We start from the raw sequence: 14,010 nt of genomic DNA on the forward strand, positions 1-14,010 counted from the left end.
ACTCACATGTTCAAACGAATAATTAAATTGTTCCATAATCAATTCATTACATACTGAACATAAATTATACCTCGAATATTGAGTGTTCATTTGATTATAATTTGTTATTCTTAAAAAAAAATCCATCATTTGATTTCTAAAATTTATTTTTTTCTCAACCCCTTCCATTTTTTTGTAGAAAAATATATTAATTTATGAAAAACATAAATATGCACAAGATTTTAACATCTTTCTTTTTAGATAAATCATCATTTTCTTATAAAAAAATTCTTTCAAATATGCGCAATTTCTTAGCGATAATAATTTCTAAAATAAAACATTAAGCAAATTCATTTGAAAGAAAAATTTAAACAAATTTAAAAGATTAACGAACCACCTTATGAATATAGAGAATTTGTTTTTCAAATTTAAGAGGCTCAGATATAGTAAGTAAACCTTCATTTTATATAGTTTCAACTTAATTTTGTAGTCCATTTTACCGATTAGGTGAGTTGAATTTGAATGGATTACAAAAAAAAATTGATCTCCTATAGTTATTTATTTATTTGAAAGAAAAATTTAAACAAATTTAAAAGATTAACCAACCATCTATAAGGAATCAATAAAATTTTTTTTTTTTTCAAATTTAAGAGGTTTCGATATAGTAAGTAAGCCTTCATTTTATATAGCTTCAAACTTAATTTTTGTAATCCATTTTGCAGAGTAGGTGAGTTGAATTTGGATGGATTACAAAAAAAAAAAAAAAAGGTCTGCTATAGTTATTTATTTATTTTATTCTAAGCACCAAAATTTACAATTTTTACATTAATGAGTGCCAACAATAAAAGTTGACACTACTATATAATAATAATAAAAGTTGATGAATGAAAATATATTAATTAAGATGGAGTTTAGCGGGTAAATAAATTGGAAAATTAGTCTGAAATTGAATAATAGCATAAAAAAAAGAAAAGGTTGTGATTATTTAAAAGTTGAAAGTAAAGAATTGAGTTTGCATTATTGGTAGTGTGGCAGAAAAAGGTGTGGCTGGAAGACAAGAAAATTTATCTTTTCCAGAAACCGGAAAGGATATTCTTTTGCGTCTTTTAAAAAAAAAAATATAATCACAGAGAAGAGAATATTAAGGTTGCGTAGGTACCAATTTGATTTAAAAATAAAAATCGAAAAAAATCCACCAATTCGATTTTGTTGCCTTTTATGTCAGAGAAAAGAAATGCTTCTGACAGTATCTTTCGGTGTCACTTGCATGGCTCTGAAGCTTTATGTACCCTGTAAAGCTTACACGAGTGTTCCGTTGCTCCCTGTCTTTTTCCTTTTTCTTCGCCTTCTTAACTTTCATCAAAAATCAGTCTTTTGGGCACAATTCTTCTGCCCTTTGGTATGTGACTTCTTTATTTGTGTTAATGCTTCTTCCTCTCTGTCTTAATGGTGAATATGTTTTAATTCTGCTTTATAAATTCTTCCACTACTTGAATCTACTCTTCCACAAAAATGCAGGACATACAATTGCTATTAAGAAGGACCGGTTTATCATACAATTGGTGTTTGGAGGTTGGTTTCTAAAGCGAGCGTATGCCTGGGAACCAGTACAACGGTAATTCAACCCCTTACCCAGGTCGTGTGCAACGGCTCTTGAGAGAAAGAGAGCTTAAGCAACAGAATAGTAGCAAAGTCTTCCATTCAGATGAGGGGACTAATAACCATAAGGGAACTCAACTATGTGAACACAATTTGCGGTTTAGAGAAGATGAGTCAAACAATTCCTTTATTGAGCAATACCTGGAAGGGGCTATTGCAGCTTCAAGGGGTCTTGCTGAGGATCATGAAAAGCGGGATTGCAAGCCTTTAAGGCAACGGCTGTTGGTTGTTGCCAACAGGCTGCCTGTCTCTGCAGTTAGAAGAGGCGAAGACTCATGGTCTTTGGAGATAAGTGCTGGAGGCCTCGTTAGTGCTCTTCTAGGTATGTTGTTTTAATCTTCTCTTATGCATTGTTTTAGAGAATAAGGCTCTAGTTACAAAGGACTAGAGGAAGAAGAATCATACTAGCTCATTTCATGAAGAAATTGATTCAAGTTTTCTTTGTTTGTTTGTTTCTTTCTCTCTCTAACTGTCTATATGTATCTGGTTTGTTATTCTGATCAATTAATCGAAGGTTTTACTGGAATTTGAATTTTTTTTCTTCCCTTAAATGAGGAGCCTTATACATTTTGGATGTCATGTAAGGTGTGAAGGAGTTTGAGGCTAGATGGATTGGCTGGGCTGGCGTCAACGTGCCAGATGAGATTGGCCAGAAGGCACTTACTAAAGCTTTGGCCGAAAAAGTACAACTATATCCACCCAGAAACATTTGAAACTCTTTTTTTTTTTCTTTTTTGGTTATAAATTGCTTTATCTGTGCATGGTCACATGGATTTCTTGAGTCTAAAATTCAATTTCTAACCTTCTGAACTGTTTTACACTTCACCATGACAGAGGTGCATACCAGTATTCCTCGATGAAGAGATTGTCCATCAATATTACAATGGCTACTGTAACAACATCTTATGGCCTCTTTTTCACTACCTTGGACTTCCTCAAGAAGATCGCCTAGCGACAACACGGAGTTTCCAGTCACAGTTTGCTGCATATAAGAAGGCTAATCAAATGTTTGCTGATGTGGTCAATAAGCACTATGAAGAGGGTGATGTTGTTTGGTGCCATGATTATCATCTAATGTTTCTTCCGCAATGTCTAAAGGAATACAACAGTAATATGAAAGTTGGTTGGTTTCTCCACACACCCTTTCCTTCTTCTGAAATCTATAGGACACTGCCATCTCGATCTGAGCTACTGCATTCAGTTTTAGCTGCAGATTTGGTTGGGTAAGCTTTGCTTTTTCATGAATATCTTCTATTTCACATGGAATATTTAGTTGATCAAGGATTTCCACATTTCTGTATCTATCTATAATCTGCGGACAAAGACTTGACTTGCATCCTGAGTTGTTTGAGTGTAGATATAGCAGTTTCCATGCAATAGATAAAGACGGATTATCTTGTTATGTTGAAAATTTTCGCGTTGAAGCTCACTTTAACAAATTTTCCATTTGCAAATGGTACTTGTAGGGAATTACTAATTGACACAAAAGCACGCGCTCTCCTAAAGAATTTGACTGAAGAGTTTAGAACTTTTGCATCTTTTGTTTTTACCTTAGTGATTTTAGTCTCAGGATTTTATGGTTAGGAATTAAGAAGTAGGGTCGGGTTAGATACTGAATTTTAGAATTTACTGAACCTGTGAGATACTAAGCTTTGACATAGAAAAGCAGAAAACAAGGAGGCCAATTATATGCATTAGGGTTTCTGCACAATAACACTTGATCAGATAGCACTATCGCAAGAATGATGGACTAAAGGTTTTGATATTGACTCTTAGGATGCGAAATTTCGATAGAAATGTTGAAATTATATTTCTAACTTCTAATTAAAGAATATAGACCTGTGTTTCTTTGATTTGGAAATACCTAAGCATGGCACAATATGAAGAAACAGTGAACTTCAAAATAAGAAATGAATCATGGATAACACTTCTTGTTATTTCCAGCAGATTGCATAATACATGCGACTTATGTCCTCAGTGACCAACAGTAAAAACTAGCTATATTTGAACCTATGCATATTTCAAAATTCATCTATGGGTTGGGACAAAGTCTCCTGATGAGAACTTCTTCATTTGGGAATTATGGATAGGTTCACATTGTTGATGATTACTTTGGTCACTTCTATCAGAAATGCAGGATTATTGTCTTTTTTTCTTTCCATGTTTGACTGATTTTGCAGTTGTTTGTCAATTATGTGTTTATAGCAAAAATGTAGCATATCCATGCAGCACTACTGCAGAAAAGGAGGGGTAGATCTAGGAGGACTCTCATATAAGTATTGGAGGACAATTGTTGCCTCACCTCTATATACTCAATTGAGTAGAACTGGAAATACATAAATTTGATCCAGCTAGATCGAAATTAGTCTTGACTTATAGATTATGATAATAATCTTTCTGTTACCTTTACTGTCTTTGGTATAATAAAATGTTTGCAGGTTATGCTAATATTTTCGGTGATTGGATTCACTGAGTTTTTTCTTTTACTTGTCTCAGTTGCTCTCTTGTGAAATATATTTTGGGTAGTCAGGATATTTCTTATATGACGTTGTTGTAATTTGTTAAATGGGAATAACCCACTTTCACAAGTTTGAAATATAGAACTACTTGGATTTTTTCTTACAACCAATATTTATGACATAATGCTCTAGTTCCAGATTCTTGAATAAAACCATGAGTGTTCTTTATGTTGAAGTTTTTCCAATTTTCTACTATTTTTGGCATATACGAGGATTGCAGAAACTCTAGTCGTTATACTTCGTATAGTTAGTACTATTTTTGTTTTTTTTTCAGTTTTTTTGATATATTTGGCAGATATGAGATGACTATAATCATGATCATTATAGATTTATGGGATAAGGTTCAAATTTTCTCCTATCGTTTTTGGAGAAGTGCATATTTACCTCTAATTTCGCACTCTAATGTGCCAAATGGTAAAATTTGAATGGACTCGTTTGTTTGATCGTTATTTGACTGCCACATCGAACCTTCCAAATGGATGACACCCCGTCATTTCCAAGTCATTTCCAAGTGCAGGACTTCCTCTCATGGTGAGACATCTTGTCACATGACAAGAGACCTACTTAAAAAGAAACAACCATGTGATACTAGTTATTGCTTTATGTACTTATTTATGAACATTGCGATTTTTCCCAGTGTTCTTGTGATTTGTGGTCAATCTTGTCTTTTTTATTGCTCTTTCAGCTTTATTTCTGCTCTGGCTCTGTTTTTATTTTTCAACTTTCACAAGTCATCCTTTTACTCCTAATCTTTTATTTATATTAACTGTGATCTATTTATTGGAAGTCTTGTGTATTTCACATTAAGAATAAAGTACGGAATACAATGAAGAATTTTTTTATTGAATTGATTTTAAATTTCAGCCTTAGTTACCAATTCTACACTTTTCTTACTTTAGTTGAATGGAATTGTAAATCCAAACCATGTTTCATATGTTTTTGCTTCATTAATTCGTTGATTCAATTATTCTTGCCATAGTTTTCTGCATTCTTTTCATCAAATGTACATTCAGTGCGTGAGATAGTTTCATTCTTTCCTTTAGATTCCATACCTATGACTATGCAAGGCACTTTGTTAGTGCTTGTACACGTATTCTTGGACTTGAAGGGACTCCTGAAGGAGTGGAGAATCAGGGAAGGCTGACTCGAGTTGCTGCGGTATGTTAAAATACAACTGTCATTGCAATTTGCTTGTATGCCGCGAATTACCTTTTGTTGTTCCACCTGGCATTGACAGTTACACAATTAGCAACCACATGATTCCCTTAATTACTGTAATTTTGGTCTTTTTCTTTTGCAATACCAGTTTCCTATTGGGATAGACTCTGATCGTTTCATAAGAGCACTGGAAGTCCAGCAGGTCCAAGATCACATCAAAGAATTGAAAGAACGATTCTCTGGCCGAAAGGTAGACATGTTCAATACTTTATAACATTACTTCATTTGTACAACTTAGTTTTGACATTTGTTAGTGTCAGAGATATTAATAAAAACTATTCTTGGACCTTAAGTATCAGCTTAAGCTTTCAATTGGTTCCATGACTGTTAGTTAATTCAAAATCTGATTATTCTTCTAACTAGTCATACTATGGCACACTGCTTGCAACTTGATTAAGGCTCATGTGGTTTTAGAAAATTATAATATTGGTGATGTTTTGAGGGAAACATTGCTGTATATTGTCTAGTGGAAATAATGAATAAAGTCTCCATTTTCTCTGTGGAAAATATGTATGCTCCAGTGTTTTGAACACCAAGGAAACTTTGGCAATCTAAATCTTTTTTCTTAGTCAAAGAGAGAAGTACAACGGTAAACGTTGTTGTCGTGTGATTAAGAGGTCACGGGTTCGAGTCTTAGGAGCAGCCTCTAGCCAAATAAATTGGCAGGGGAAGGCTTGCCCCCAGTACACCCTCGTGGTGGGACCCCTCCCCGGACCCTCGCTCAGCGGGGACGCGTAGTGCGACCGGGCCGCCCTTTAGTCAAAGAGAGAAGTACAAGAAGATGTTTCTTTTTCTCAAAAAAGGAATTCATTTTTACCATTCAATTTCATAAAAGCTGAATACCTATAACTATGAGGCAACTATAGTGGTGCTTACCATAAGTCTGTCAATCATCGGTCATCATCTTTGACTGCCACCTCCTATCAAATGACATGGATTTTATGTATCGGCTTATAGGTAAGGCAATAGTTTAGCTGTCAATGTTTGCTCGATGTGTGTGGTTAGATTTGGAATTTTCTTTTGGAGCCTCCTTTATAATGGTTTGTTTGATTATAAATTTCTTACTTGTCTAATACATCAGGCTGTGTTTTGGGGTAAATTACACCCATGGCCCCTCACCTTGGCATTTCTTTATGGCCCATAAACTTCAAAACATAACATAAAAGTCCCGAACTTTGCCCTTTACTAACATAAAAGCCCCTTAACCTTTGACCACTCTATGGCAGGTCACCCTCTATTATAGAGCCGATGAAAATGATATTCTAAGCAACTTTGGTTTTCAAATCATTTTGGTGTTGTTTGGTTATCTAAAGAACAATAGAGAGATCGGAAATGTTCTTGTATCAGCTACTAATTAGCTATAGGTATTTAAACAAGAGGTAAAATGCTAAACTAGGAAAGCTAATAAAAACTAATAAATTTTCACCTATTGACTATTGACAATTGACTATGACTATTACATCTATTGACTATTGACTTTTTACATCTATTCACACCGTAACACTCCCCCTCAAGTGGGAGCATATATATTTATCATGCTAACTTGTTACAAATATAGTTTACGCGAACCCCATTTAAGGCTTTAGTGAAGATATCTCCAAGTTGCTCATTGTTGCCAATGTAGGCCGTAGGGATGATGTTTTCTTCTAGCTTCTCACGAACAAAATGGCAGTCTAATTCAATACGTTTGGTGCGTTCATGGAACACAAGGTTGGATGCAATGTGAAGAGTTGCCTGATTATCACACCATAGCTTTTGGTGGAGTGGTGAGATAATTTAGTTTTCCAACCCAACGCCTGTATCTACGTGGATCGGGAAATATCTCTCCTTTTGAAATGAGATGTAAAAAATTCACAATCATAAGTGCACTGCGCGTCTTAACACCTGATATTCCTGTTTCTAGCAACAAATCAAGGACATATTTCCTTTGAGATAGGAAAATTCGTTTCTTGTTTCTCAACACCTCAATCACCAAAAAGTACTTTAGAGCCCCTAAGTCTTTGGTATGAAATTGGCCATGGAGGAAGGCTTTTAAAGATGAAATCCCTTAGATGTCAGTCATTCCATGTAATAACAATATCATCTACATAGACAACAAGTAGAATGATGCGTGAATGCTTATAAAAAACAAAAGGATCACATCTCCACATTTTCATCCCAAACTTTTCAACTAATTGGCTAAACTTTCCAAAGCATGCTCAAGGACTCCGTTTCAAGTCATATAGAGACTTGCGAAGACGACATACTTTGCCATACTCCCCGGAACAACAAACTCTAGTGGTTTCTCCATATATACCTCTTCCTGAAGGACAAGTTGCCATGGAGATAAAGAGCTGAATAGATGTCATTTTAGCCACCGGAGAAAACATGAGTAATCCACATCGTAAGTCTGAGCATAGCCCTTTGCAACAAAACGGGCCTTTAAACGGGCAACTGTACCATCAAAATTGACCTTTACAACATATACCCAACTACATCCAATTGATTTCTTACCGAAAGGTAAATGTACCAAATCCCAAGTACTATTAGCATCCAAAACATTCATTTCTTCTACCATTGCATTGTGCCGACCTAGATGAGAAAAGGCCCTCTAGGCAGAATTAGGAACATAAGTGGAATCGAGTGAAGCAATAAAAGAATGCGAAGGCGAAGATAATTTGTCATAGGAGATGAAAGCAGAAATAGGATGAGTGCAAGATTGTTTCCCTTTGCAAAGGGCAATATGAAGGTCATCACTAGCTTGACTTGACTCAGAAGAAGGATCTGATGGCAAAACAGTAATTGGTACTGGATTGGAAGCAAGAGTTTTCTATCGCCTTGAATATACCTGAGTAATAGGTGGCTTAGAAGAATGGGGAGGCGGAACATGGTGAATTTGGTAGACCATCATATCATTGATATTATTGTCAGAAGTGGATGTATAAGAAGACATAGGAAAGAAGGGAAGATGTTCCATAAATTTGATATCGGAAGACTCAGATATTTATTAAGAGATGGGGAAAAGCAATGATACCTTTTTTGAAGATAAGAGTACCCAAGGAACACACATTTAAGTGCTTTAGGATCAAGTTTGGTGACTTGTGAATGAACATCCCAAACAAAGCAAGTACTCCCAAAAATACGAGGTGACACAAGAAATATTGGTTTGTTAGGAAAGAGGGTACTGTAAGGAGTATCACCTTGTAACACAGAGGAAGGCATGCGATTGATTAGAAAACATGCGTTAGAGACACCATCAACCCATAAGTGTTTTGGAACATGTGTTTGCAACAAAAGAGCTTTAGTAGTTTCAAGAAGATGACGATTCTTGCGTTCAACTACACCATTATAGGATGGTGTATCAACACCGAAAGGTTGATGAAAGATACCACTCTGGAGCATGAAAGTTTGAAAAGGGCCAGAAAAGTATTCTTTAGCATTATCACTCTGTAGTGTATGAACCGAAACATTAAATTGGTTTTAATCTCAGCATAGAAAGCGGTAAAATGAGTAAATAATTCAGAATGATTTTTCATTAAATATAACCAAGGAGTTCGAGACTTTTTCCCCCTCGCTCAGCGGGGACGCGTAGTGCGACCGGGCCGCCTTTTTTTTTATAACCAAGGAGTTCGAGAATAATCCTCCACAAAAGTTGCAAAATATATGAAACCCGGTCTAGATACAACAGAACAAGGACCCTAATCATCGGAATGAACTAATTCAAATGCAAAATTTGATCTTTTATTGACTCGAGTAGAGGAACGATGATGTTTAGCAAACTGACACGACTCACAATCTAAGCTAGACAAATTTTGAAACTGAGGGTGTAACTTCTTTGGTATGCCCTAATCGACGATGTTTATCAAAAGGGGTGGATACACTAGAATAGGCAACAAGTCTTCTAACAGTTGTATCCAAGATGTAGAGACCGCTAGATTCCCGTCCTCTACCAATAATCTGTTTTGTCATAAGATCATGAGCAAACAATGATCTGCTTCGTTATAAGATCCTGAAACAAACAATGATCATGAAAAAATGAGGCTTACTCAGAAATAAAATTGAATGTGAAACCGGGCACATTAAGAACAGAGGAAAGGGAAAGTGAAGAAGTTGGGTTAATAGTGCTAAAACCAATAATAGAAGAATGTGTACCATCGGCTACAGTAACATGGGAGGGAAAAGTTCTAGTATTAGAAGTGAATAATTTAGAATTACTTGTCATATGATCTGTCGTACCAGAATCAATGACTTTTTGAAGATGAAGAAATGAGGCACTTATTGGAATTACCTGACTCAACAATGGTAGTGATAGATGGAGAAGAATGCTGTAAAGCTAATGATTCTTGATACTTAGCGTATTCTTCATTAAAAGTGTTAGTCGAACTAGAGGATGTAGCATTAGTAGTGTCACATGATCATACCGATTCCTTTGCACCTTTGCCTTGAGTACCAGACAAGTACGCTTGGTATGACCTGACTCATAACAATAATAGCATTCAATTACTTTGCTTCCCTTTGTTGGGCCTTTGGTGTCCCGAGTATTATCCTTAGTCGGACCTTTATAAGAGCGGCCAGATACATTCCTGTGATTGACAAGAACACTAGAGGCAGGAACAACGTAGTGGCTGAAAGAAAAAACTCACTTCGCAAAACACGAGTAAGAGCCTCAAGTGTCGGCACTAGAAAGGATATGAGAAGTAACACCCTCAAAATCGGAGTCAAGCCACATACATAGGGGAGAGCAAACATTTGTTCCCGTTGAGCTTGCAAAACTTTGATCTCAGTGTTCAAAGGTAGGAATTCATTCAACTGCTAAAAAATTTGCTTCCGCTGAATATAGTAATCCTGAGTAGATTTACCTTGGTGATCACTAGTATAGAACAACTTATAAGTATCATATAAATGGGAGACATTACCCTTACCAGCATATAAATATTGCAAGTAGTTCATAAGTTGTTTGACATACTCAAAATGACAAACCATACTAACAACTATCGTATCGATAGAGTTCTTGATTCCGATAAACAGACAAGCATCATCCGCCATCCAATCCCCATTATCTATTTTCGGATCATCAATCAAGTGATGGGTCTTCTTGATACTATGTGTATATATATATATATATATATTAATAGTTTTGGACCAATTAACATAATTGGACCCAGTCAGTTTATGTTCGGTGATCTTAGGTTCATAATGCCACTAACCACAGTTTTACTAGCTTCACTCTGCTTTCCGTCAGTGTAACTACACATGAAAAAGTTATAGAAGCCAAAAACTGACCAGATGGGAAGGATGGAAACACAAAAACGATGCTGGAAAACTTGATCGGAGCTGAGATAGAGGTCGGACGCGCCCACACGTGGTGGCGGCTGCGGTGGGTGAGAGTCAAACGCTGGTCAGACGGTGGTCAAATTATGACAGATTGCCGATCGGAGGGTGGTTGTTCTTCTAGGCCGGGAGGTGAGAACAACAGAAGGCCGGAAATAGGTGGTGATAGTATTCGATGGAATCCTAGATCCAAAAAAAACAAAAACATGATTGCACACTTGGGCAACAGATAGAAAACGAAATTAGCTATATGTATTTATACAAGATGTAAAATGCTAAACTAGGAAAGCTAGTAAAAGCTAATTAAATTTACATCTATTGACTATTGACTATATTTACATCTATTCACACTATAACAGGTTAGGAGAGAAAAAGTGGTTGTTTAGAGAGAGAAAGCTTCGAAAATGGTGATTTGGAAAATAAAAATCAATGGGTCCATGGGAAATGTGGTTCTAAACAACCCCAATTCTTGAACTTTTCCATTTCGAGGTTGTTCACTTTCATAAGGGACTTTTATGTTAGTAAAGGCAAAGTTCGGGGACTTATATATCCGGTTTTTGAAGTTTAGGAGCCATAAAGAAAGTAAGGTCAGCCTCGTGGGACCATGGATGTACTTTACCCCTGTGTTTTTCTAATTACTTCCTCCCTTTAGTAGAAATGACTGTCACAAAACAATCCATTTCTTTCAAAGAATTGAAAGAACGGTTTGCTGGACGAAAGATAGACATGTTCCTTGATATTTTGTTGTTTCATTTTAGAATTTAGTTTTGACGTTTCTTAGTTACTTAAAATTTGCTTTAACTAGTCATAATATGACATATTGCTTACAACTTCATTAAGGCTCCATTTCATTTTACAAAAATATAACAGATGTGAATTTGTTGAGCGAATTTTTTTGTTGTCAGATTTTCTAAAAGAAGGTTACATTTGCTTTGTGGAAAATGGTTACACCTTTTATTGTTTTGGACACCTAGAAAAATTTGTCTATGTAAAAGATTTTTCCTGGTCAAAGAGAGAACCACAACAAGTTTTCTAAAAGGGAACTTGTTTTTCCAACCATCCAATGCCATAAAAAATGAACATACGCACAAGGAAACCACAGTGGCTCTTAGCATTGGTCTATCAATCATCACTTAACACCTTTGGTTTCCGCCTATCACATGAAATGAATCTTGTGAATCAGATTAGAGGTAAGACCAACAGTTTAGCCATCGATATGTGGGGTAATGTGTGTGGTTAGTTTTCTTATGTGCTTTTGGAACCTCCTTCATATTTCTTTTGCTTGACTGTGAATTTTTGACCAGTCTAATACCAATCGAAATTGCAATTAGGTAGTTTTGTCTAATTACTTCCCATCTTTCATACTATGTTGATATAATGCGAAATGGATGGCTAACTTTGTAGACAAGAACTGTTCCATTGCCTAACAGGACCAGTATAGTTCATACTAATTACTGAAAAAGTAAGAGTGGTGGAAGTGATTGTCACAACGCATCCTATTTGTGGAGACCCATTCCATTTCCATTTTAGCATGAAAGAAAGAGCTACAAAATTAATTTTGAAAATCATACCTGAAATTAAGGCACCATATGGAATTTAGACTGGTACAATATTACAGTTTTTTTTAAAGATTTTGTGTTGTATGATGAATATGTAGTGTTATAATGATTACTTGAGAAGTTGTGAAGAATTAGGAGAGCCATACATTACCACTCAAACATTTTGAGTCTTTGCCACTTGCTTTTCTTAACTCTAATCTCAAAATATTTATTGCCTGTGGACTTTTTACCACAGCTCCTAAGGTTCTTATTCATGTTATTTGTTACTGATATTTTCTTAATTAACAGGTAATGTTAGGTGTTGATCGCCTTGATATGATTAAGGGAATTCCACAGAAGATACTTGCATTTGAAAAATTCCTTGAGGAGAACCCTAACTGGCGTGATAAAGTTGTTCTTCTGCAGATTGCAGTGCCAACACGTACCGATGTTCCTGAGTGTATGTTTCTTCATCAAATGCTTGTTGTTCCTTAAGCAGTGCTCTCATTTTGATTTTGCACTAAACATCACTTATTGGTTTAGTTTAATTTTGCTTATGAAGTTCGATGTCTAACTTGCCTGAAATATATGAAGCGAAAAGTAAGGATTGTGCATAAGAAAGTCGTACCATAGTCAGTATGCATAGTTATGGTAGAAACATTTCTAGTTGTTGATTTTACTTTCTACGTAATGTTAACTAATGATGCAACTTTGGCCTGAATCACATGAGTTACTGCATGCACACAAATAATTTTTGGGATTTTTTTTTGGAGAAGGATTAGATTAAATTATGTCAAGTTTTCTAGACACATCCTAGCAGTTTACTATTTTTCATTATTAAAACTAACAAGTACTGTATCAAATATAACTACTGTAAGGAACTTCAATTTTATGCTAGATAAAATGTAATGGCTCTTACAGTCTTTAGATTAAGGTGATCCTCCCTCTTTGTACGGTGGCAACATATGAAAACCAACTATCCTAATCTTATTACAATTGTATATGGTTTTTCCTTAACTGTATTGTGTCAACATCATTTTGGCATGACAACTTGCATTAAGCCAAGTCAATTGGAAATTGCTTAATTGACAATAAAATTAAAATTCTCATTATAATCAATTGTATGATGTAATTTTCAAAAGATCTCAAGATTTGCATTTTTAGGATGTATAACTTCGAGAGCATGAAAAAAGATGGAGAAAAGAAGTGACTGCATTACTTGTGTTCTCAAAATGTAATTGATAGAGAATATGCTAATAGCAATAAAGGGTAATAGGGGAATTAAAGATATGTGATTTGGATCCTAGTGGGAGTTAGTTATAAGAGAGAGGGTGTGCTTTAGTTAGTACATATAGAGGTGTAGAGTGTGGAGGGATTATGCAAAATTATGATGTTAAGCACCTTTTGTGTGTTTGGCTCTGTTCTTTGAGCAGAGAGGGAATTTATTTCCTATTTGAGATCTTTCTCAGCTTGTTTATCTTTCCATTTTGTCAATTTTAGTATTCAATCTTATCAATTCAATTCTATATTTCCTATTTCTTCTGTGTTGTTTTTCTGTTTCTATCAGTAATGTTAAGCGGTCTTTACTTAGTTGATAGGTCAAATGGTCACATGTTTGTTGGCTTGCATTATTTGCTAAAACACGGGCCTTGTTGTTCCTTTCCTCTTTAAAATGAATGATTAATAATCTCGAGCTCATATTTATCTATAAATATTTATTACTCAAGGATTGGGCATATTGTCAGTTCTGCTTCTAACCATATAGGATTAGGATAGATTTCTTTTAG

The 14,010-nt window shown here is 35.3% G+C and overlaps 1 protein-coding gene across 3 annotated transcripts in view; it reads left to right on the forward strand.

Moving 5' to 3' along the window:
- The first annotated feature begins 1,014 nt into the window (after positions 1–1,014).
- Positions 1,015–14,010, forward strand: part of LOC136218583 (alpha,alpha-trehalose-phosphate synthase [UDP-forming] 1-like) — a 31,080-nt gene continuing 18,084 nt past the window's right edge. The window contains exons 1-7 of one of the 3 annotated variants that reach the window (XM_066005555.1): positions 1,015–1,378; positions 1,498–1,960; positions 2,224–2,321; positions 2,473–2,861; positions 5,201–5,315; positions 5,464–5,565; positions 12,533–12,683. In XM_066005555.1, coding sequence (XP_065861627.1) covers positions 1,573–1,960; positions 2,224–2,321; positions 2,473–2,861; positions 5,201–5,315; positions 5,464–5,565; positions 12,533–12,683 — 1,243 coding nt within the window. In that variant the 5' untranslated portion in view covers positions 1,015–1,378; positions 1,498–1,572. The remainder of the gene's footprint in view (positions 1,379–1,497; positions 1,961–2,223; positions 2,322–2,472; positions 2,862–5,200; positions 5,316–5,463; positions 5,566–12,532; positions 12,684–14,010) is intronic. The other 2 variants (XM_066005554.1, XM_066005556.1) reach the window with 2 other exon arrangements.

This window comes from Euphorbia lathyris, chromosome 2 (assembly GCF_963576675.1).
Source record: "Euphorbia lathyris chromosome 2, ddEupLath1.1, whole genome shotgun sequence".
Lineage (NCBI taxonomy): Eukaryota > Viridiplantae > Streptophyta > Magnoliopsida > Malpighiales > Euphorbiaceae > Euphorbia > Euphorbia lathyris.